The sequence below is a fragment of the Leuciscus leuciscus genome (assembly GCF_965113295.1).
Source record: "Leuciscus leuciscus genome assembly, chromosome: 12".
NCBI lineage: Eukaryota > Metazoa > Chordata > Actinopteri > Cypriniformes > Leuciscidae > Leuciscus > Leuciscus leuciscus.
The window spans coordinates 30,376,177-30,398,315 of NC_138736.1; the positions used below are offsets into that span (position 1 = coordinate 30,376,177).

A 22,139-nucleotide genomic window follows, 5' to 3' on the forward strand; every position below is an offset into this window, starting at 1 on the left:
GCTCCAGTATGGCTGTGATGTGCAAATGAAAATCATACGAATTCACATTACATTACAGTCATTGCAATTACTATACACTCATCACTGGTTCAGTATGTCTGCAGAAAGTATGGTCCTACATGAACACAGATGAGTGAGTTTCTGCACAGCCCCTGTGTCTTTCTGGGGTGCTGTGAAAGCAGGGGTGCTGTGTCTTTGCATGTCTCTCCACGTGGGCTCCCTCAGGACCAGATAAATAACAAAGAGAAGTCGTATTTACAAAGTTGAAACTCTGAAGTTTAAGTGACACTTAAAAGGGATAGATCACCTAAAAATGAAAATTCTGTCATCATTTACTCACCCTCAAGCTGTTCCAAACCTGTATGAATTTCTTTCTTCTGCTGAACACAAGGGAAGATATTTTGAAGAATGTCGGTACTAGACACTAGGAGAAAAAAAAATACTATGGAAGTCAATGTTCAAAATATCTTCTTTTGTGTTCAGCAGAAAAAAGAAATTCAGAAAGATTTAAAAAAACTTGAGGGTGAGTAAATGATGACAGAATTTTCATTTTAAAGTGAACTTTAAAAGCAGCCTTTTAAACATTAAAAAAAAATCTTACTCCAAACTTTTGAATGGTAGTGTGTGAAAGTTTTTGCATTCATTTTTTTTTCAGATTATAACAAAAATAGATGACAAAATATCAAACCAAGTGTCATATATTTTTTAAAGGCGATGATCTACACATTTTGTTGCATCCGTGTTAACTTGAGGGAAACTGATGACACTTGGTTTGACATTATATTATCTATGCAATGAAATACATTTTACAATTTAAAAATCAAAATAATTTTAACTGTGGCTTAATTGTCCAAATACTGTTTGTAATCACTTTAGTAGACCACCTTTCTTGTATCATTTCACCCTCGAGTATAAATTGCACAAACATGAAGTGTAGTTTTTTTTAGTATGAAGCAATTAAATGAAGGAAACTGTAATTCTTTGAAATTATTAAACCAGGTAGATGACGACACATATATTCTATCAAACTGTATGCAGACTCATATACAGAGTAACTGTAGTTTACAGCTTATATTATGATGTCCTTTAAGTTGAATTTTAGTCAAAAAAAAAAGTGCTGTAAAAATCTTTATAGTAACAATCTTCACTGCATCTCACTATAAGTGTATTGTTGCAATCAACATAAATTCCTTCAATTGTTCCCAAAAACAATCTATAGCGACATGGAAACATCAAATTAACTTTTATACTCAATCACAATTGTTTTTCCATAACACTCATCATTCATCTCTATAATATCACACATTACGTGGGACAAAATATATTTTTTTATTTACAACCACAGAGAAGAGTAGAAATGTTACAAACAAAATTTAATTTAAAATTAATATTTGCTCCTGGGTAAACAGTTTCCTCAAAAGCACATCTCAAGGACTCAGCAGGCCAAACGGAAATGAGTTTAATCAGCGATTATGTGACTAATATTGTTTAATACTTTAATATGACGCTAAGAAGACAGTGGACAGGATGTCCCGCAGCTTATAGCCAAGTCTTTCAGACGACATCTTTTGTTACAGTGCATGATTCTTAAGTGCTCAATGTTGATCCGGAAAGCAGATAGAATTCAGTTTAATCTGAGTTATTATTGTATTGTTGAACATCTAATCGAAACAATTATTTTCAACTTTTTTTGATTGGTTTAACTTGATACATGGGGTCACTGTGATTTTGCCAAGACAGACATGTTCCTGGATCAAAATAATTTGTTGATCCTGGAACAACATTCCTGTCTGAAAATGTCATTCTAACCCTATCCATACCCCTAAACGATAACTCTATGATAGGTGAATAACATTGATGTAGAAGCACCTAACCCTGCAAGTTGGAATGTTGATCCAGGATCAATAAAGCGGTTGATCCAGGAACACGTACTTGGTGAAATCACGCTCATGAACATATACTGAGTAAACATATGCAAAACCACCTTGGAGATGTTTTGCAAAATGCAAAATTTACAGGGAGCAATTCACAGACTAAAGGCTATTATTACTTGAAACTACACTCTCAGAAGAAAAGGTTCTCTGTAGAACCTTACAGGATTCTGTCGGGCGCTTCATAGAACCTTTTAGAGGTTCCCATCATTTTATGGATTTTGTTTTAATAAATTTTTATTTTTATAAAATGTTATGAATTAAACAGCTTGTAAACATACTTTATTACAAGAAAATGTGAAAAAAAAACATTTAATATGAAAGTATTGCGCAATCATTTAAGATATTTCTCCTTATATAGAACCTTTTTGGTATGAAGCGCTCTTTAAAATGGAGTCAGGATCCCTAGGGTTCTATACAAGGAAGGACCCCTTTTTTCTAAGAGTGTAAAAATAAATAAATTTACTGTTGTAATGTTAGACTATGTTTTATGCTATGCTCATTTCATTGTATTGTTAATTAAATTGTTTTATAATATATATTGTTGCATATGATATTGATTTGTTATCACATTGATCAAGGTAAACTAAACCTGCTAAACTAATGTTTCTGACTGAAATGAATTACATAGATCCAGTATATAAATAGTCAGCTAAACATCAGGACTATACGTCTGATATTGCTTATTTTTACATTGCATTGTCAAAGTAAGAATAAGAAATGACTATTTTAATTAGTCTAGATAAATCACACCATACTGCAACTGTACATTGTCATTAATGTCAATTATGTGGACACTGTAACACTTTCCTCCATGTTTTTTTCTACATTCATCCATCTTCAGTGAGTCTTCGGTCGGTCAAAATCCACCAAGAGAGAGTTCACACAAAGAATTCTTCAGTCCCCAACATTCTCCATGCTCTTTTGTGAGCACACAATGCGGTTTCCCTCACGGTCCAGCCGGTCCACCGCCACGCTCTCAAACGCCCTCCTCATTAATGGGTTCTCCTCTAAAACCTCATTAAAGCTGTCCACACTGAGCGAGTAAAGTCTGCAGTATGTTTCGGCTCTGACACTGGCTGTACGACGGCCACGGGTCAGTAGACATATCTCTAAAAAAAGAAGAGGAACGGAACAAATTTAGATTAAGCTAAAATCTTGTATCAAATCTTAATGCATATTGCGCTATTATCTGACTGAGGAACATGTTATATATATATATATATATATATATATACACACACACACACATATACATATATATATATATATATATATATATATATATATATATGTATACCATGGTCTGTCTGAATACTCAATTATGATTGGCTGGAAGGTGTGCAATAAAACTGGTTATACCATGGTCTGGGTGAATACTCGATTCTGATTGGCTGCAGGGTGTCCATTAAAAAGTGATAGAGGACACCTAGTAAAGGAGTTCTGGTGAAACTGACTGTTTACCGTTCGAAATGAATAAATATATGCGCTGGCTACATCAGCTGTGAGTAACCATAGCACTATAAATATCTCTGGTTGCTAAATAAACTGTCAGGACTCAGGCGTAACCAGGCAAACCAAGTTATTATTTGTAAAAACTTTAGATTTCGATTGTAAAACTAATTAAAATATAAACTAATGTTTTAAAAATGTGTTATTTGGCAAGTGACCATGGTATAAGCGGGTTAATGCCCTTCGAGGTGTCCATTGTCAGGTATTAATCCGCTGCGCATCGGACGGTTCACGCCTCGCCGTCGTCCATTAATACCTGACAATGGACACCTCGTCGGGTATTAACCATAGACTGTAAAAAAATAGGTATTAACCCTTACTGAATGCACAGGTAGTTCCAATCACCGTTCTATAATAATCCGCTGTTTTCATTTAAGCGCACACACGTCACGCATACGTCACTCGCACACAGAGCAGAGAAACTTATCAACGCTGCCCCGCGACTTTTTAGTAATAAAATAGCTTCGCTACGGAATCGCTACATTATATTTCTCAGCAAGGAGGGGGATACATTGCCTTTTTTTTTGTCATTTATGTCATAGCTTCGTTGTTAATGGAGAGAGAGGTGCTGAACAGACACAGTTTGTACACGCACTACTTTATCTCTGTCTGATTCAAAGCGGGCAGAGTGCTAGACCTAACTGACGGAAATAACCGTCAGTTTTATCCTTACGGTCAAATATTGCGCTGCAAACATCATTAACAGCTTTAAGTTGTCAATGCTTGCAAATTACCATGGTATAAGCGGGATAATCCACGGCTAGATGTGCATTAAACGATTTGAATGCACTTCGTGGAGGCAATCATTTCATACACAGCTAGCCATGGATTATCCCTTACATACAGACCCTTTCCAAAAAAATTAGAATATCATGGAAAAGTTTATTTATTTCCATAATTCCATTCAAAACGTTAAACTTCCATAGATTATAGATTCAGGGCCCACAACTTAAATGATTTCAAGTATTTAGTTGTTTATTTGTACATAATTTGGGCTTCTAGCTCATAAAACCCACGAAAACAGGATTTCAAAAAATTTGAATATTACATGAAATCACACAGTAATTACACAGTGATACCATGGTCATTGAACCAGGTTTTGGTTCTTTTGGCAGTGTGGGCAGGTGCAAATCCTGCTGGAAAATGAAGGAAGCATGAAGTGCTCTGAAAATGTCCTGGTAGACGGCTGCGTTGACTCTTGATTTAATAAAGCACAGTGGACCAAAGTCCTCTTTTCTGATGAGAGCAAATTTTGGAGACCAAGGCCCCAGAGTCTGGAGGAAGAATGGAGAGGCACACAATCCAAGATGCTTGAAGTCCAGTGTGAAGTTTCCACAGTCTGTGTTGGTTTGGGGAGCCATGTCATCGGCTGGTGTTGGTCCACTGTGCTGTCCACTCAACGCAGCCGTCTACCAGGACATTTTCAGAGCATTTCATGCTTCCTTCAGCAGACAAGCTTTATGGAGATGCTGACTTCATTTTCCAGCAGGATTTGCACCTGCCCACACTGCCAAAAGAACCAAAACCTGGTTCAATGACCATGGTGACACTGTGTAATTACTGTGTGATTTCATGTAATATTCAAATTTTTTGAAATCCTGTTTTCGTGGGTTTTATGAGCTGGAAGCCCAAATTATGTACAAATAAACAACTAAATACTTGAAATCGTTTAAGTTGTGGGCCCTGAATCTATTATCTATGGAAGTTTAATGTTTTGAATGGAATTATGGAAATAAATAAACTTTTCCATGATATTCAAATTTTTTGGAAAGGGTCTGTATATATCCTACTTTACCTGCATACATAGAGTGCACTCACATAAAGCAATTTATACTATAAAGAAAATCTCAGCTGTGGGATTGTATATATTGTCGCAAAAATGTAAAATGTATAATCGTACAGCTCTATATATAAAGTTGGATATATAGTATATCAAACTTTACCAGCATACATACAATACATACTAATATATATACTATAGACCAATAGCAAATCTGAACAGCCTGATTTTTTTAATTTTGTCTCAAAATGTAACTACATTATCATACAGCTCCATATATAAAGTTGAATATACAAGTATGTCCAACTTTATCTGCATATATACAGTATCTTCGTGTAAATATATAGTAGGCCTATATATCAAAACTCAACTGCTTGTATATATCAAATATAGTATAGTACATATCAAATCTCAAATTCTACTATATAACTATATTATCGCTGTGGCGAGCAGGACGAGGCAGAGGGCCGTGAGAGAGCGGCGCGAGGCCGGTGGCATGATTACTGATGAGTGACATGCACCTGCGCGACGCGCCGGTCTCGTATCTCTCACGGATGAGCGGAAGCATAAAAGGGGGAGCGACGACAGTGGAGATCGAGAGAGGAACAGGCCTGGATTTATGTTGTGTTTTGTTTAGTTATATGTGACCAGTCGTTCATGAGGGGCTGCTGTCTTTTACTTTCGTTTTGTATTTGTTTTATTTTTGGTATTTTGAATGTTCGCCGGTTCCCGCCTCCTTCTTCCCATATCATTTAACCTCGTCACACTGGTGCCGAAACCCAGGAAGAAGGAGGAACGCGCTGTCAAAGAGCCCTCGCCGCTGTGGGGAATCCGCGGTGCCATCGAGCATGGTGAGCAGAGTTCGTCGCCATGGACGCTAGAGGCGGTGCGCTGCTGCAGTGAGTTGCCGGGGGGACGGACAAGCTCGCTGCCGGCCGCTTGGGTGCTGGAGGGGCGGCTGCCGTCTGTGAGGAAGCGGAGGAGTAGCCGCCGTTCGCCGTGGGCCGGAGCCTGTTGCCATCCGCCATGATGGGGAGGAGCAGGAAACGGGGGACTCCTGCCGACTCCCCGTATCTGGAGCAGCCGTCGCCGTCCACCAGGCGGCGGAGTGTCGTGCCGTCCACCGATGGCTATCCAGCGCCACTGCCAGGCACCGCGGAGAAGATTGCCCAGCTGGTGTAGGGCCAGATGGCAGCACGTTGTGGGAACCAGACCAAGATTAAAATTTTTTTTCCTCTCTCGTCTCTGTCGCTCCGCATGCTTCCGTCTCCTTTTCTCTCGCCTCGTCTGTTCCATACCCCCAGGTGCCGCGGACACCGTGGCCGGTCCCCCCGGAGAGGGGGGAGTAGAGCGCAGTCTCGTGGGTACCCCCCGGCCTGCAGGGGGCGATGGGGGTATGTGGCAAGCAGGACGAGGCCGAGGGCCGTGAGTGTCGCAAGGCCGGTGGCTTGATTAACGATGAGCGACACCGGTGCGTCGTGCAGGTGTCGCTCATCATTAATCACGCCACCGGCCTACCGCCACTCTCTCATGGCCCTCGACCTCATCCTGCTCGCCACAATCGCCCAGCTCTAATCTATGGAAGTCAGAATTGTGAGTTATAAACTCAGAATTGCAAGTTATTAAGTCCGAATTGCGAGAAAGAAAGTCCGAATTCTGAGATAAGTTGCAATTACCTTATTAATTTCCATGGCGGAAAACATGCTTCCATGCTAATCTGTTAAATGTGACTATAAGGCATTCAAATATTAAGATATTATAAACATTAACATCATGATTGTCTGTAAAGCTACTTTGAAACAATGGGCCCTATTTTAACGATCTGAAATGCAAGTATCAAGCACGAAACGCAAGTAACTTTGTGGGCGGGTCTTGGGCGCTGTTGCTATTATACCGGCGGGATAAATGACTCTTGCGCTCGACGCAAATCTAAAATGGGTTGGTCTGAAGTACCTTCATTATTCATAGATGTGGTTTGGGCGTAACATGAAATAAACCAATCAGAGCGACATCTCACATTCCCTTTAAGAGCAGGCGTGCTTGTTCCATGCATAGACAGTAAAAGAAATGGACACAGCGAACTCATTGGATTCAACGGAGAAAAGTGAAGTCAATTAGAAGCACTCACTTCCTGATGGCTGACCGTACTGTGCAGACTCAAACTGAGCTTGACGACGTAGATGTGACGTGAGCAACCTGTCTGTCTTCTAGTAGCTGTGCCAAGAGAAATCTGAATCATTCCCTTCCGAAACTTGCAGAGACGGAGAGTGCGAGTAGGAGCTGTCCATGAGCTAGGAGCAGGAGCAACTTTTGCTAAGTATTCTGATGAATTATTTTGTCATTTTGCCTCCACGTCCCCCCGATTGGCAGCGAGCTTCTCCTCCTGTACATACGGTAATTTCTCTACTGTGCGACAGAGAGTCGCGTGGTTATGACGCAAATTCGCAATCGTTAGCCTATTTTTACAAAAACTGCTTCTACGGGGCCATAACGTAAGATACAAGGTAATGGAGCCTTTTATACATTTTTGTGTTTCTTTAGAAATAAATAATGGACAAAAGGAGTCTTTAAACGCCTCAGATGTAAAGTTATTCGCTGTCAAAGTGACGCCAAAATGAATGGGAGACAATGGAATGCTAACAGCAGGTGATGGTCTGCAAATCAATGGCGGCCCCCGGGGAAGCTTCAGTTTCCGGCTGAAAGATTACCCCCTTGGTTCCATGGCGGATTGCTATTATAACGGCGGATTTGCCAGGTGCACGCCAGGAGCGGTTCACAGCCGAGGAGACCGACGTTCTCATCAGGGCCGTAAAAGACAGAGAAGTGACATTGGGGATGGGAGAAACCCACCCAAATTAGCTTTGGTTAAACAGGCATATAATAATTTGGGTAAATGTGTAAGCTAGATTTATGCCTATTTTTTCACATCTTCATGGACACAACAATGATTTCCCTCATGTGTTAATATTTTTCCTTGCAAAAATTTCCTTTCCTGCAAAAATGAAAACTGCTGCTTCTGTGTAGATGAGAGAATCAAAGTGTATGCGCGTTGTGCACACACTACATTGATTATGGCCAAGCATGCGCCCTTAAAATAGCAAATGAATAACATGCGCAACGCGCCACTGACTTTAGACTAGGTTTTTCCTGGTCAGTGGCGGAATTGTTTTCTAAACCTGCAAAATAGCATCAGGGAACGTTTGCGCCTAAACACGCCTCCTCTTTTCGCTGCACCGACCCCGGGACCGCAAGTTCACTCCTTAGTTTACCGGCGTGCGTCTGTGGAGGGAAAAGTCCGCTGTGCGCGGGTGCAAAATAGGAATGATACATGCGTCGGTGTACAAAGTCAATTGCGCTGGGTGAAAGATAGGGCCCAATGTGTATTGTGAAAAGCGCTAAACAAATAAATTTGACTTGACTTAAAAGCATCTAAGGAAAAATAAAACTCACCCCCAAAGTAGCAGCCGTCATTCAGTAGCTTCTCTTTATTGTCATGAGTGATTACACTGACACAGCCATGCTGGATGAAGTACATCTTACGACCGAGCGTCCCTTCACGGATGACCATATCGCCCGGCTGGAAGACCTCGAAGCGTAACTTTGTGAGGAGCACCGTGACAAAGTGAGGATCAGCATTTGCGAACAGTGGCATGTTAGCTACCAGCCCACGGCAGTTAAAGTTCACTATCTCCTGCAGGGAAAACACACAATACAACATGGATTAGGCACATAATCCATCCCAATTAACACACATCCGCACAGAAGAATGTAGTCCACTGTATGTAGTTTTTGTGTATGTCTAGTTGCAGTTGGTTCTAAATTTTAACAAATGTAAAATTAATCATGATTTGCGTATGAAAATGTTTGCACGCAGATTTTATGCATAAATAAGCACGTAAACACTGTTAATGAATGAGACACAATGTCTAAATAGTTATATTGGCTATGAGTTAACAATAGCCCACACAGCCAGTGATGTCAACAAAAAAGGAAGAAAAAGCATAAGAAAAACCTCTTTTAGTGGGTCACTGAGTTCTTCAAGGATATTTTCCTCATCAAACATCTTGCCCTGGAAGCGGTGCTCATAATAATCATGGATCCTCTGCCTCATGTCAGCTGGCAGCTTGTGGAAGGACATGTACTGTTCCACCTGCTTATACTATAACAAACCGGACAACCAAATTGTTAAAAAAAATTATAATAATTTGTCTCAAAAATGCTTTAAAATAACAACCAAACAACTAGTACCTTCTCTTGATATTGACGATGGGAAGCATCCAAGGACTGGACCAGGTTGGTGGCATTGCCCAGGAACATGGCGTAGCAGGTGGCGCCTATAATCATGCTGATCATCGTGAGCCAGACGTCAGTTGGTGCATCAGGAGCCTGAGCACCATACCCAATACACAGCATGTGGCTCATGGACATGAAAAGGGCATAGGAGTATTGGACGTCCCAAGTGGAATTCTGACAGAGAAAGATACATTGATAGTACGTAAATTTGAAGCAAAACTTAGGGTGCGTTCACACAGTTTGGATGTGATGTCACAAGGTGCGACCCTAAAAAGACAGAACCCTCTTCACCTCATAGGAGCCACGTTGCCTTTTATAGTTCGGGACATGCAGCAGATCTTCATTTGTGTGTGCAACGGGGGAATTGTTGGAATTGTCTTGACTCTTTTACATATTTGTGGGTTGGTAAAAATACCACCATACAATAGTTGCCAAAAGTGATGTCTAGAGGGGACCTTTGTTTTTAATGACCCTACATGTTGAATTACATCAAAATATGAGGAAAATATTTTATATTTTTTAAATATGGGGGAAGAACAAAACTATGGAAACTTGTTTCCACCACAGAATAAAAAATAAAAAGGTAATTGTGAGTTTACATCTTTCAATTCTGACTTTTTTCTCAGAATTGCGTGATATAAACTCGCAAATACGATTTATAAAGTCAGAATTGTGAGATATAAACTTGCAATTGCGAGTTATAAAGTCAGAAATGCATTATATAAACTTGCAATTGCGAGTTATAGTCAGAATAGCGATATAAATCACATTTCTCACTTTTGTTTTTTCTCAGAATTGCGTGATATAAACTCGCAATTATATTTTTTATTCAGTGGTGAAACAAGCTTCCATATAAAAAACCTGACAAAATGACTAGTCAAAAAAGGCAAACTACAGCTACAGGTTTTATTTTACTATGCAAAAAAAAAAAAAAAGCATAGAAAAACAGAGCTCACAGGAAAAAGCATACATAATCATAATCAATATCTTAAACATAATCAATTCTTAATATTTCATTGGTTCTTTCTTGTTTTTGCTTGTGTTCATAATTTCTTTGTTTGACAGTTTGGCCAAAAATTATCTTGGTACAATATGGCATGTTTCATTGCATTATCACAAAAAAAAAAAAAACACTACGTAATATGATTACAAAATCTTTAAAAATGTTTTAATAAAATGTGAATTTTTTCATTGCAAAATTGAGTGTCAAAAAATATGTAAATTTTCCTATGCCGGACATCACTTTTGGCCTCTACTGTATGTACGCACATACAGAGAGTTAATTTAGCCCAGCACACAGCATTGTTTTGGATCTTCAGTAAGATCCGTCGCAAAATATGTGTTGCATAAAAGCTGTTTTTGTTTTGTATCTTTAGGTTCGGTCTTAAAAATGACAGTGTGAATGCTAAGGGAACCAGGACTAAATGCATCATTTTCTTTTTTGGTCCAGACCAAAAGAACTGAACTACAGGTGTGAACACACCCATAACGCTTTAGGACTTTATTTAGGGAGTAGATGTGCATTTTCTGCATTTCCAAACAAATTAGCAAATTTTTTAGACATTCCCCAACAAACTCAAACATACCTAAACCTAAAACCTAAAACAACTTCATACCACCATGTTGTTTTTGGAGACCCAGCAGTTTTCTGGGAAGTCTTGCAACATGGGCACCATGAACTGCATGCAACCATCCCAGTGACACAGCAACAGCATCATTCCTATCAGATTCACTATGCGAACCACTGCGCTTGCTAGGTCATAGGTCATATGGAAGATCTGCAAAAAACAGTACAAAAAAATAGTACAGTTAGAACAAGACCTGTTCTGAAAATGCAGTCACATTTACTGTTGTTTGTTTCTATTTTGGGTGATATCCAGCCATTTCAATAGGAATCCACACGATCAGGAATTTTAATTTATCATGCAGATTTAGCAAAGAGTTCAAGTTCGTCACACAAATTTGCCCAAAAAAGCTGCTTGGTTTAAAGAAGTGACTTTTGTGTGATCTGTGCCTCATACATCGCTTGACTACAGACCTTTACTCCTAATTATTCTTTCATGCTGTGGCTGATAAATGGCAGTTTTTAAAATAAAAAAATAAAGCACTAAAGACAAAAATCCATTATTTTAAATGCCACAAGTGGAAACTCACTGGAAACTTACCGGAAACATAAGTGGAATTATTATTATTATTACAACATTATGATGTACAGTATAAAACTGGATATTCATTTTGAGATAATACATTTAACAGTCTTTAAAAACAATAATTTAATACTATCTATGAATGAGCATTAACAAAAGTAATGTAAAAACACTAAAGAAGAGACTGAGACTGAGATTATAGAATACTGAGACTCATTAATAGAATCTTGTTGTGCCTCATTTGTACTACACGTCAACTAACTCCCATTATAGTATTAGTAGACTGTCTGCTTAATGTCTGCTAACTCTTTATTGTGATGCTCCAACAGACATTCTACTGATTATAAGTAACTTTGCAACTACATGTCAACTTAGCCTAACCCTAAATCTACCAGCTACTAAAACTCTACTAACACTCTAATGAGAGTTAGTAGACATGTACAGTGCCCTCCACAATTATTGAACCCCCTGGTAAATATGATCAAAATTGGCTGCAAAAAATAAATCTGCATCGATTATCCTTGTGATCTTTCATTCAAAAAATGTGCAAAATTCTAACCTTTCATTGAAGTAAAAGAATTGAAAGTGGGGGGAAATCACATTATGAAATAAATGTTTTTCTCCAAAACACGTTGGCCACAATTATTGAAACCCTTTTATTAAATACTTTTTGCAATCTCCTTTTGCCAAGATGAGCTCTGAGTCTTCTCCTATAATGCCTGATGAGTTTGGAGAACACCTGACAAGAGATCAGAGATCATTCCTCCATACAGAATCTCTCCAGATCCTTCAGATTCCCAGATCCATGTTGGTGCTTCTCCTCTTCAGTTCACTCCACTCATCAGGTCAGGGAACTGGGACGGTCATGGCAGAAGCTTCATTTTGTGCTCCACAACAAATTTTTGTGTTGATTTTGATGTTTGTTTTGGATCGTTGTCCTGAAGGAAGATCCAACCACGGCCCATTATAAGATTTCTAGCAGAAAGCATCAGGTTTTGATTTTTTATCTGTTGATATTTGATAGAATCCACAATGCCATGTATCTGAACAAGAAGTCCAGGACCTCCAGCAGAAAAATATGCCCACAACATTAAAGATCCAATGGTATATTAAATTGTACACATGGGGTACTTTTTATCCTTGTGTTCACCAAACCCATCTAGTGTGTTTGCTGCCAAAAAGCTCTGTTTTAGTCTCATCTGACCACAGAACCCTGTGTTGTTTGAAGATCCAGTCGTGTCTGACAATTAAATTTGCTGGAATTTGTTTTTGGATGAGCGAGGAGTTTTTTTTTTAAAGCCTCCCAAACAACATGTGGGGATGTAGGGGTTGTTTGATAATTTTTTTTTTAGGCTTTCTGACCCCCAAGACTCAACTAATCTCTGCAATTCTCCATCTGTGATCCTTGAAGAGTCTTTGGCCACTCAAACTTTCATACTCGCCATGCATTAAGACAGTATAGACACACGTCCTTTTCCTGGCAGATTCATAACATCTTTAGTTGGTTATAACTTCTTAATTATTGCCCTGATGGTCAAAATTGGGATTTTCAATTCTTTAGCTACTGTCTTACAGCCACTTTCTAGTTTGTGATGCTCAACAATCTTTTGCTACGCATCAGAACTATATTCTGTGGTTTTACTCATTGTGATGGATGATTAAGGGGATTTGGCCTTTGTGTTTCCTCATATTTAAACTCCTGTGAAACACGAAGTCATAGCTGGACAGTTTCATGTTCCTAGTCACCCTGGTGTACTAAAAAAGGTAAATATTAATGGGAATATACTTCAGAGATATTTTACTCGTAAAAAATTCTAGGGGTTTCAATAATTGTGGCCAACGTGTTTTGGAGAAAAACATTTATTTCATAATGTGATTTCCCCCCACTTTCAATTCTTTTACTTCAATGAAAAGTTAGAATTTTGCACATTTTTTGAATGAAAGATCACAAGGATAATCGATGCAGATTTATTTTTTACAGCCAATTTTGATCATATTTACCAGGGGGTTCAATAATTGTGGAGGGCACTGTAGGTGCAACATTGACATAGTCAACAGAATGTGTTAAAGGGTCAAAATAAAGTGAAACCATTTTGTCTTTCATTACTTTGCAGGTCAGTCTACAATTAAATGATGAAGATAGCATCAAAAGTGTTTTCAAACTATTGGCAAGAATTCAGAAAGGCTTCATTACCTACCTTTTTGCCATGTCAATTTATTTTATTCAATAATATACAGTGGTGTGAAAAAGTGTTTGCCCCCTTGGTAAATATGATCAAAGATGGCTGTAAAAAATAAATCTGCATTTTTAATCCTTTTTTTATATTTTATAAAAAAAAATGTGCAAAAATCTAACCTTTCATTGAAGTAAAATAATTGAAAGTGGGGGGAAAATCTCATTATGAAATAAATGTTTTTCTCCAAAACACGTTGGGAACAATTGTTTGCCCCCTTTTATTAAATACTTTTTGCAACCTCTTTTTTCCAAGATATCAGCTCTGAGTTTTCTCCTATAATGCCTGATGAGTTTGGAGAACACCTGACAAGAGATCAGAGACCATTCCTCCATACAGAATCTCTCCATCCTGTTCTCCGTTATAAGATTTCTAGCACAGGCTGTCAGGTTTAGATTTTTTATCTGTTGGTATTTGATCGAATCCGTGATGCCATGTATCTGAACAAAATGTCCAGGACCTCTGGCAGAAAATTAGGCCCACAGCATTAAAGATACAGCAGAGTATTTCATTTTACACATGGGCTACTTTTTTATCCCTGTGTGCAAATTTTTAAATAAAATATCAAAAGGATTAAAAATGCAGATTTATTTTTTACAGCCATATTTGATCATATTTACCAAGGGGGCAAACACTTTTTCACACCACTGTATATATATATATACGCACACATACACACACATACTTAGAAAGCAGACTTAAATTATTAGTTTATAATGTCACTGGAAGTATTAGATTTTTTCTGTATTCTGTTTTTCATGACTTCTGTATGAAAACGCAGGTTTTACGCATACATAAATACATAGTAAGCCTTGGTGATGTTAACCAAAAAGAAAAGCCATTTCTGAGATGGAGCAAGTTATTACATAAAAGATGATCTGACCAAAACTTGAAAGAAAACCATAAGCTAACAGTCAGTTCAAAAAAATCAGCAGCATTGTGCATTTTAATGTTTCCCTCAGATTTGGCAAATTTTCTCCAACTATGTTTCTTTCTTTTTTTCTATCCTTGTCTTAATTTCCTCTATCTGTTTCTCTTCCTGCTCCTTCACTCACCTCTTCCCACTGATGAATGTAACGTATTAATCTGGACAAGCGCAACAATCTGAGCAGGCTGAGGATCTTGGTGAAGCGGACGATGCGCAGTGCCCTGGCGGTGCGGTACACCTCTGCCGACTCAAGCCGGGACTCTATATCCACTATCAGGAAGATGTAGTCCACCGGAATAGAGGAGATGAAGTCTATCGTAAACCAGCCTCGCAGGTAACGCCGACTAATCACTTGCGGGTCCAGGATGATTTGGGAGTTTTCTTCTTCCATAATGCCGGTACGAAAGTTGAAGACGAGGTCAGCCAGGAAGAGGGTGTCAGAGGCCACGTTGAAGGTGATCCACGGGAGCGTGTTCTGATCCTCAAAGAAGGTGATACCCCATGGAAGAATGATGAGGTTGCCCATCATCAGGCAAAGCATAACCAAGTCCCAATAGAACCTGTGTGTGAAGATGCATTATGTAAGGAACAAAAGATGGATTCTGCCTGGAGTATGTATATTAAAATGCATAACTATAAATGTACAAATGTAATTCAAATTAAAGGATGCACTAATAAAACAACAATTGATAAGTTGACAATTATTTTAATGACTGATACATAGCCAATATTAAAAGTCTGCAATATTTGATCTAAATAAATTGAAAAATCAAACACTAAAAACTAAAATCTGTGTTACTAAATGATTAGTGTTTTTAGAGTAATGGTAACCTAAATGTAAAAATAGGGGAAAAGAGCAAACAATTGAGTATCTTTATCATTATGAAGAGTTTATGTTGCCTCTAAACTGAACAAAACGTAAGGTTTCCAAAATTATATAAAAAAATAAAGTGGAGAAAAATTCAGTGCAGTATATCCCTGTAGTTTAAAGGTAGGCTGGAAACCTGAAGGTTAGAGCGGTCCTTCAGGGTGCTATACGGTGACGGTCTCTGTAACTTAAGACGCCGTCCTATAGCGACGTCCCATGTTTCGTGGAAAAAGATTCAACCAGCCCCAGACATTTGCAGATAAATAAAAGATTATTTTCTAAGAAACAAATATGTGACTCTGTAAAGCACACCTGGTAATCTATTATGGACAAAAAGTTTAAAATTACAAGTACAAAATGAGCCATTCATTCAAATAAGTATCTACACACTTAGAAAAAAGGTTCAATGGGGTTTTACCTAGGGTTCTTGACTCTAATTAATGCCATTAATCTAACTAGTCTAATTAATCTTGATTAATGCCAAAAATATTCTATATACAGAGAAATGTCTTTAATGATTGCATAATCTTTCAGTTTTAACAGGCTATTTCAATTATTCTAGTGATAAAGTATGTTTATGAGCTGTTTAACTCATAAACTTTCATAAAAATTAAAAATGAATTGAAATTAAATCCATACAATGATCCCATGATGGGAACCCCTAAATAGTTGTATATATCCCTAACAGAGCCCTTCTAGGTTCTATATAGAACCTTTTCTTCTAAGAGTGAACACGACCTTGAGCAAACAGGCACGTAAGCATAAGCATTCCTCTCCATGTTAATTACTAAAGAGGTAATGGAGAGTCGTGAACATACTGTACAGTATGTGACTGTTTAAACTGGATATGCAGTATTTTGCGCACTACCGTACATGTGCTCAATGGTTTGAAGGTTCCACATGTGGTCATATTTTCCAAAGCAGCGTCAGTCACCTGGAATGAGTGGGTACTTGAATACAGTTTTTTTAAATTAAATATATTTTTATATCTTATGGTTGTCATTTGACTTGTGTGAGAATGAAAGCAACAGTGAACAAATTGGAGGTTGTTTTATCAGTATCAGATGACAACTAATTGACATGAGCTACTATGGGTTTGCAGTTTGCACTAAAAACATTGCACTTAACATGGCACATAGCAGATTTGATCAAAAGGCATCCAGTATTTGATATTTCGGTAACACAATAAGGTTTTGTTTCATTTTAGTCTTCCAATTTACTATTAAATTGTATTATATCACTCTACATATCAGTACCATCAACCACTGAAAAACCCAAAACAAAAAGTCATGTTGTTTTGTAGGTGATTCAAGTTGTGATGCATATCATGACCTTTTAACCTTCGTCATATTTTCTAATTTTCCCATGTTTAAGTGTCCCAGTTTAAAAATGTATGTTAATGTTATCAGTAAGTATGGAGTTGTTAAAGTAATTAACAACAGTGTTAACAGTAACTGGGCCAGGAAATTAAAGATGCATTTGATCTGTTGATTAAACAGGAGTAATTCAAGAGGCTCAAGGGTTTGTTTTACTGTAGCTAAAAGAAAGATTTTGGCACATTAAACAAATGAAAGTAAAAAATAAATAAAACACAGTGATGTAACTGGTGATTCTAGTGTATCATTAAATTGTATTAATGATTCAAAATGTTGGTTTTGATCTCCTACTTCCGCACCAATTTTTTTCGCTTTGGATTGTATGTAACAGGTGTGGAGATTGAGTTCCTATTACGGATCATGTCTTGCTTTCTGAAAACACAATCCGTTTATCCTTTGACATCTTGCTGCTTTCTCTGCGCACGTGCTTCAGACAAAGAACATTAACCTGACACTCTGTAACCGAGTGGGACCTTCCAGCCCATCCATTAACGATGATAGCATTTCTGGCTAATGGTAACTCTACAAGGGAAAGCGCTGTAACTGACCTGTGTAGCATTGTGCTTTACTGTGGTGATTGAAATGTACGTGCTTGTAGGACCTGATTTGTGAGGACCTGAGTTTAGTTGTTAGGTGTTCTCACATCACAGTTATAGACCAATGAGCCCAAAAAAAAAATATGACCACATGCCTAATTTACTGTTGGTCCTCCTCGTGCTGCCAAACCATCGTCGACCCGTTGAAGCATGGACTCTACAAGAGCCATGAAGGAGTCCTGTGGTTTCTGGTACCAAGACATTAGCAGCAGATCCTTCAAGTCCTGTAAGTTGCGATGTGGAACAAACTTGTTGGTCCAGCACATCCCACAGCTGCTTAGTTTGATTGAGATCTGGGGAATTTGAAGGCCAGGACAACACCTTGAACTCTTCATCCTGTTCCTCAAACCATTCCTGAACAAAGTGTGTCAGGGTGCTTTATCCTGCTGAAAGAGGCCACTTCCACCAGGGAACACCATTGTCATGAAGGCGTGTACCCGGTCTATAATAATGTTTAGGTATGTGGCACGTGTCAAATTAACGTCTACATGTATGGCCGGACCCAGGGTTTCCCAGAAGAGCATTGCCCAGAGCATCACACTCCCTCCACCGCTTTGCTATCCCCCCGCAGTGCATCCTTGTGCCATTACTTCCCCAGGAAAACGTCGTACACGTACACGGCCGTCCACATTATGTAAAAGAAAACAGGACTCATTGGACCAGGCGACCTTCTTCCACTGCTCCAAGGTCCAGTTCCGACACTCACGTGCCAGTGCCCTGTTGGTGGACAGGATGTCATCATATGCACTGTGTTGTGGCACATTCCTCCCATAACAATCATTACATTTTTTGCGTGACTTGTGCCACCGTAGACCTTCTTTTGGGTCGGACCAGACGGGATAGCCTTCGCTGCCCTTGTGCATCGATTAGCCTTGGGCGGCCAACACCCTGTCACCGATTTTTTGTTTGAGCCTCCTCGTTGGTAAATTCTCACCATTGCTGACCGGGATCGACCAGTCGCCTTGCCATAACAATCTGGCCCTGGCTAAAGTCACTCAGATCTTTATTCTTGTCCATTTCTCCTGCATCCAACACGCTGATTACGAGAATTGATTGTTTACCATATAATCTACCCAGACCTTAAAGGAAAACGAAGACTTTTTGGGACTTTAGCTTATTCATCGTATCCCCCAGAGTTAGATAAGTCCATACATCTCTGTGCGTGCCGTAACTCTGTCTGACGCGCCCACCGCTAGCCTAGCTTAGCACAAAGACTGGAGGTAAATGGCTCCAGCTAGCATACTGCTCCCAACAAGTGACAAAATAATGCCAACATTTTTCCTATTTACATGTTGTGATTTGTATAGTCACAGCGTGTACAAATAACAAGGTCACATGAGACACAGCCATCTTCTAACCGTATACATACTGGGAACTATATTCTCAGAAGGCGAAGCACTGCTTCTTGGGCGGAGTGATTAGGCAGACAGAGTTACGGCACGCACAGAGATGAAAAGGGTATGTCTGGACTTATCTAACTCTGGGGGACACGGTGAATAAGCTAAAGTCCCAAAAAGTCGGGGTGTTCCTTTAATATGTGGCCTTGTGAAGAGATTATCAAAAATATTCACTTCACCTGTGACTGGTCATAATGTTTTGGCTCATCAGTGTATATTAACCATCCTAATGAAAATAAATTGTATGATTTTTTTTACACTATCTAAAAAAAAATGTGAGTGGTGTTTGGTTTTGAAAAAGTCATCCAGATGGTGCTAGGGTGGTTGCCAGAGCTGACTATCTGGTTGTTCTTTTCTGAGTTGTTGACCAAGTCAAAATAGTCTACCATCAAATGTACCAATAACCAATAAATAATTCTTAAGGCCTGTTCACACCAAGAATGATACTATATTAGCGTCCACCCCAGCAGGCGATATCGTTCTGAGCAGCGTTTCTCAAAAGCATTGTGAATTCAGTTGATTGAAAGGACCATTGGTGGCAATGGTTCTACGATCTACTTAGGCCTACGATGCTTTTGGGAAAGCAGCCCTGTTTATTCTGTTTTGTCATTTGTCGCTTTAAATGCTCAAGCTCTTTAAAGCAGAATGGATTCTGATTGGCTGTTAATTATTTCATCATAGGCTGGAGAAAAAAAAAAAGTTCTTAAAGTGATTCCAACTATCATTTCTCTGTCATCATTATAGTTGTGGTGTGGACTCTGCAATTCTTTAACATTAAGAAAAAAAATTTAGGACTATATGTTTATTGTTATCGTTATAGGCCTAGTTATCGTCCTTGGTGTAAACTTATTCACAATTATGTGGTTCATCTCGTTTTCTATGAGAAATGTACATGGAGCAGTGTTGTTATCATTAACATTAAAAATAATGATTAAAAAACAATTACGTTAACTGAAATAAAATCAAAGATCCATACAAATACATTTTATTTTCAGCTAGTACCCAAGAAAGCATTTCTACTTTTCACTTGGTTTAAACTGTACTAAAATTACTCAAATAAAAATGACTAAAAACTAAATATAAATATTTTTTAAAACTAATAAAACACAAAAACACAATACAATTAAAATTTGATTAAAATTAAAACAGAAAGTATATATAAAAAAATTATTCCAAATATAAATTAGTACTATAATATTATATGAATGATACTAAAATAACACTTTAAGAACAAAACTGACTATATCAGTAGTACTCAGAATGAATAAACACTCATGAAATGACCTCAACAGTCGGTTCATGAAACTTGACAAGGGTAATCAACCGATCATTTTAACTACAGGAACAAACTCGTCAGGACATCACAAGATAACAAGCAACAAAAATGTACAGCAAAATCAACAGCAGCAGTAAAATAAAACTGGCAAAATTATTCACGCCCCAGTGCATGCTGGGGAGAGGCCAAACGGGTCAGATCCACTAAGCAATTGTTAAGAGTAAGCATATTTGAACTGGGGGGGAAAATACAACTCCTTTGCAACTCTTTGACTGTTGTTTTAAAGTCAAATCAAAATATTTTTTTAAATGAAAAATAATTGTCTAGAGAATATTAAGTGAAATTTAACAACTAAAATCAAGTAAACTTGGTAATTTACTTGATCTAAGAACCATTCTTACAGTCACAACAACACTCCCCTTATTGACGTTCTGCCAAGTCATATTTTCCCTTTCCCCTGCGTCACTCACCTGAAGTCACTATATGGATGTATAATCCACATCCCAAATGCTTTGATCCTTTCTTGCTCGGCAGCGACACCCTTCGCACTCCCAAACATCCGCAGCGAGAACTTGTTGACCCCTGGCTGCAGCATGGCGCTGAACTGTCTCTGGAGGAATGTGGATTGGTCATTGAAGACCCTTTCCTCAGATTCGGATGGCGGAGGTGCTTCCGAAGGCCCCGTTGACTCTGGCATGGCTTTGTCGGGGCGAGGTGGAGTGGATGGGGTCACGGTGGTCGTTGCTGTCGTGCCATCTAACCCTGCAGTCACCTCAAGGGACTTTGAGGTGGGACTGGCCCCCGAGTCTGTCTGTTCCTGTTGGTGGTTCGCAATGGACAGCAGCCTTCTGCTCACATCCTCTCCTCCTCGCAATAAAGTCCTCGAAGAGGAACGCCAGTTGGTTAGGGAGAAGGCACCTCTGGAGCGGAGCTTCGAGTCACCATTTGAAGCCGGAGGCTGTCCATATTCACCATCCATAATTCAGATCTGATGTTAATGTAGGTTCAGGTTGATGACTAATTTGGCAGATAAATTGAGCAGAATCTCAAGAACAGAATGAAGACATCATACTTTCCCAAATACATAATTTTGTACTTGTTAAGCAAGATTTACTTACAAAATCTCAAGTGTTCAATAGGAAAAGGTCTAAATGTGATTTTAACACTTCTTAAAACTCATAGCCTACTCATAATGCAAACTTAACAGTTTTTTTTTATTAAATAAGTTTGGGTTCTTTCTCAATTAATATACGTTGAGACAAAGCAATACAGGTCTAAACTAGCACTTTAAAACATGTATATTTACTGTATTACCAGTACAATCGGACTCTCGCGTGATCCAAAAACTTCCAAGGAGAATCCAGACGTTCCTCACTGCGTAATGCATCCGCCCTTGGAAAGCTCCTCTGGGAATAAGTGCAATTATTGTCAATATTATTCCCCTGTATCAACTTTCCATACATATAACATCTCGCGCGCTGTCGAAACCTCCTCAGAATGAGCGCGCGGGTTGTCTTGTCATCAAATCACGCGTTAGTTAAGAACGGGATGAAACCCGCAGATGTTTGAGTATATAATCGGCTTCTTGATAGCAGGCGCTGTCTTTATCTCCCTCTCTGCTGACACCTGCGTGTTATCTGTTCAACAAGCTGTCTGGGTGAACAGGTAGGGGACAGAGCGTCACTCCTCAGCGGCCCAGCAGGGGAGGAAATAGGCGGGGCCAACCTGTGCTAGAGGACACGGAATACGCTGGAGGCTCACAGGTGTATTTACCTGAGGCTGATGGGAACTTTAGAAATAC

General features: G+C 38.9%; 1 protein-coding gene across 1 annotated transcript; it reads right to left on the reverse strand.

Moving 5' to 3' along the window:
* Positions 1-1,184: 1,184 nt before the first annotated feature.
* On the reverse strand, positions 1,185-22,002 carry hcn3 (hyperpolarization activated cyclic nucleotide-gated potassium channel 3). The gene is made up of 8 exons (XM_082186939.1): positions 21,653-22,002; positions 20,809-21,355; positions 14,953-15,385; positions 11,133-11,294; positions 9,472-9,690; positions 9,236-9,382; positions 8,674-8,914; positions 1,185-3,043 (listed from the first exon to the last, which is right to left on the reverse strand). Exons 2-8 carry the CDS (start codon positions 21,315-21,317, stop codon positions 2,829-2,831), a joined length of 1,926 nt encoding a protein of 641 aa, XP_082043065.1. The 5' UTR covers positions 21,318-21,355; positions 21,653-22,002; the 3' UTR covers positions 1,185-2,828.
* Positions 22,003-22,139: the final 137 nt, after the last annotated feature.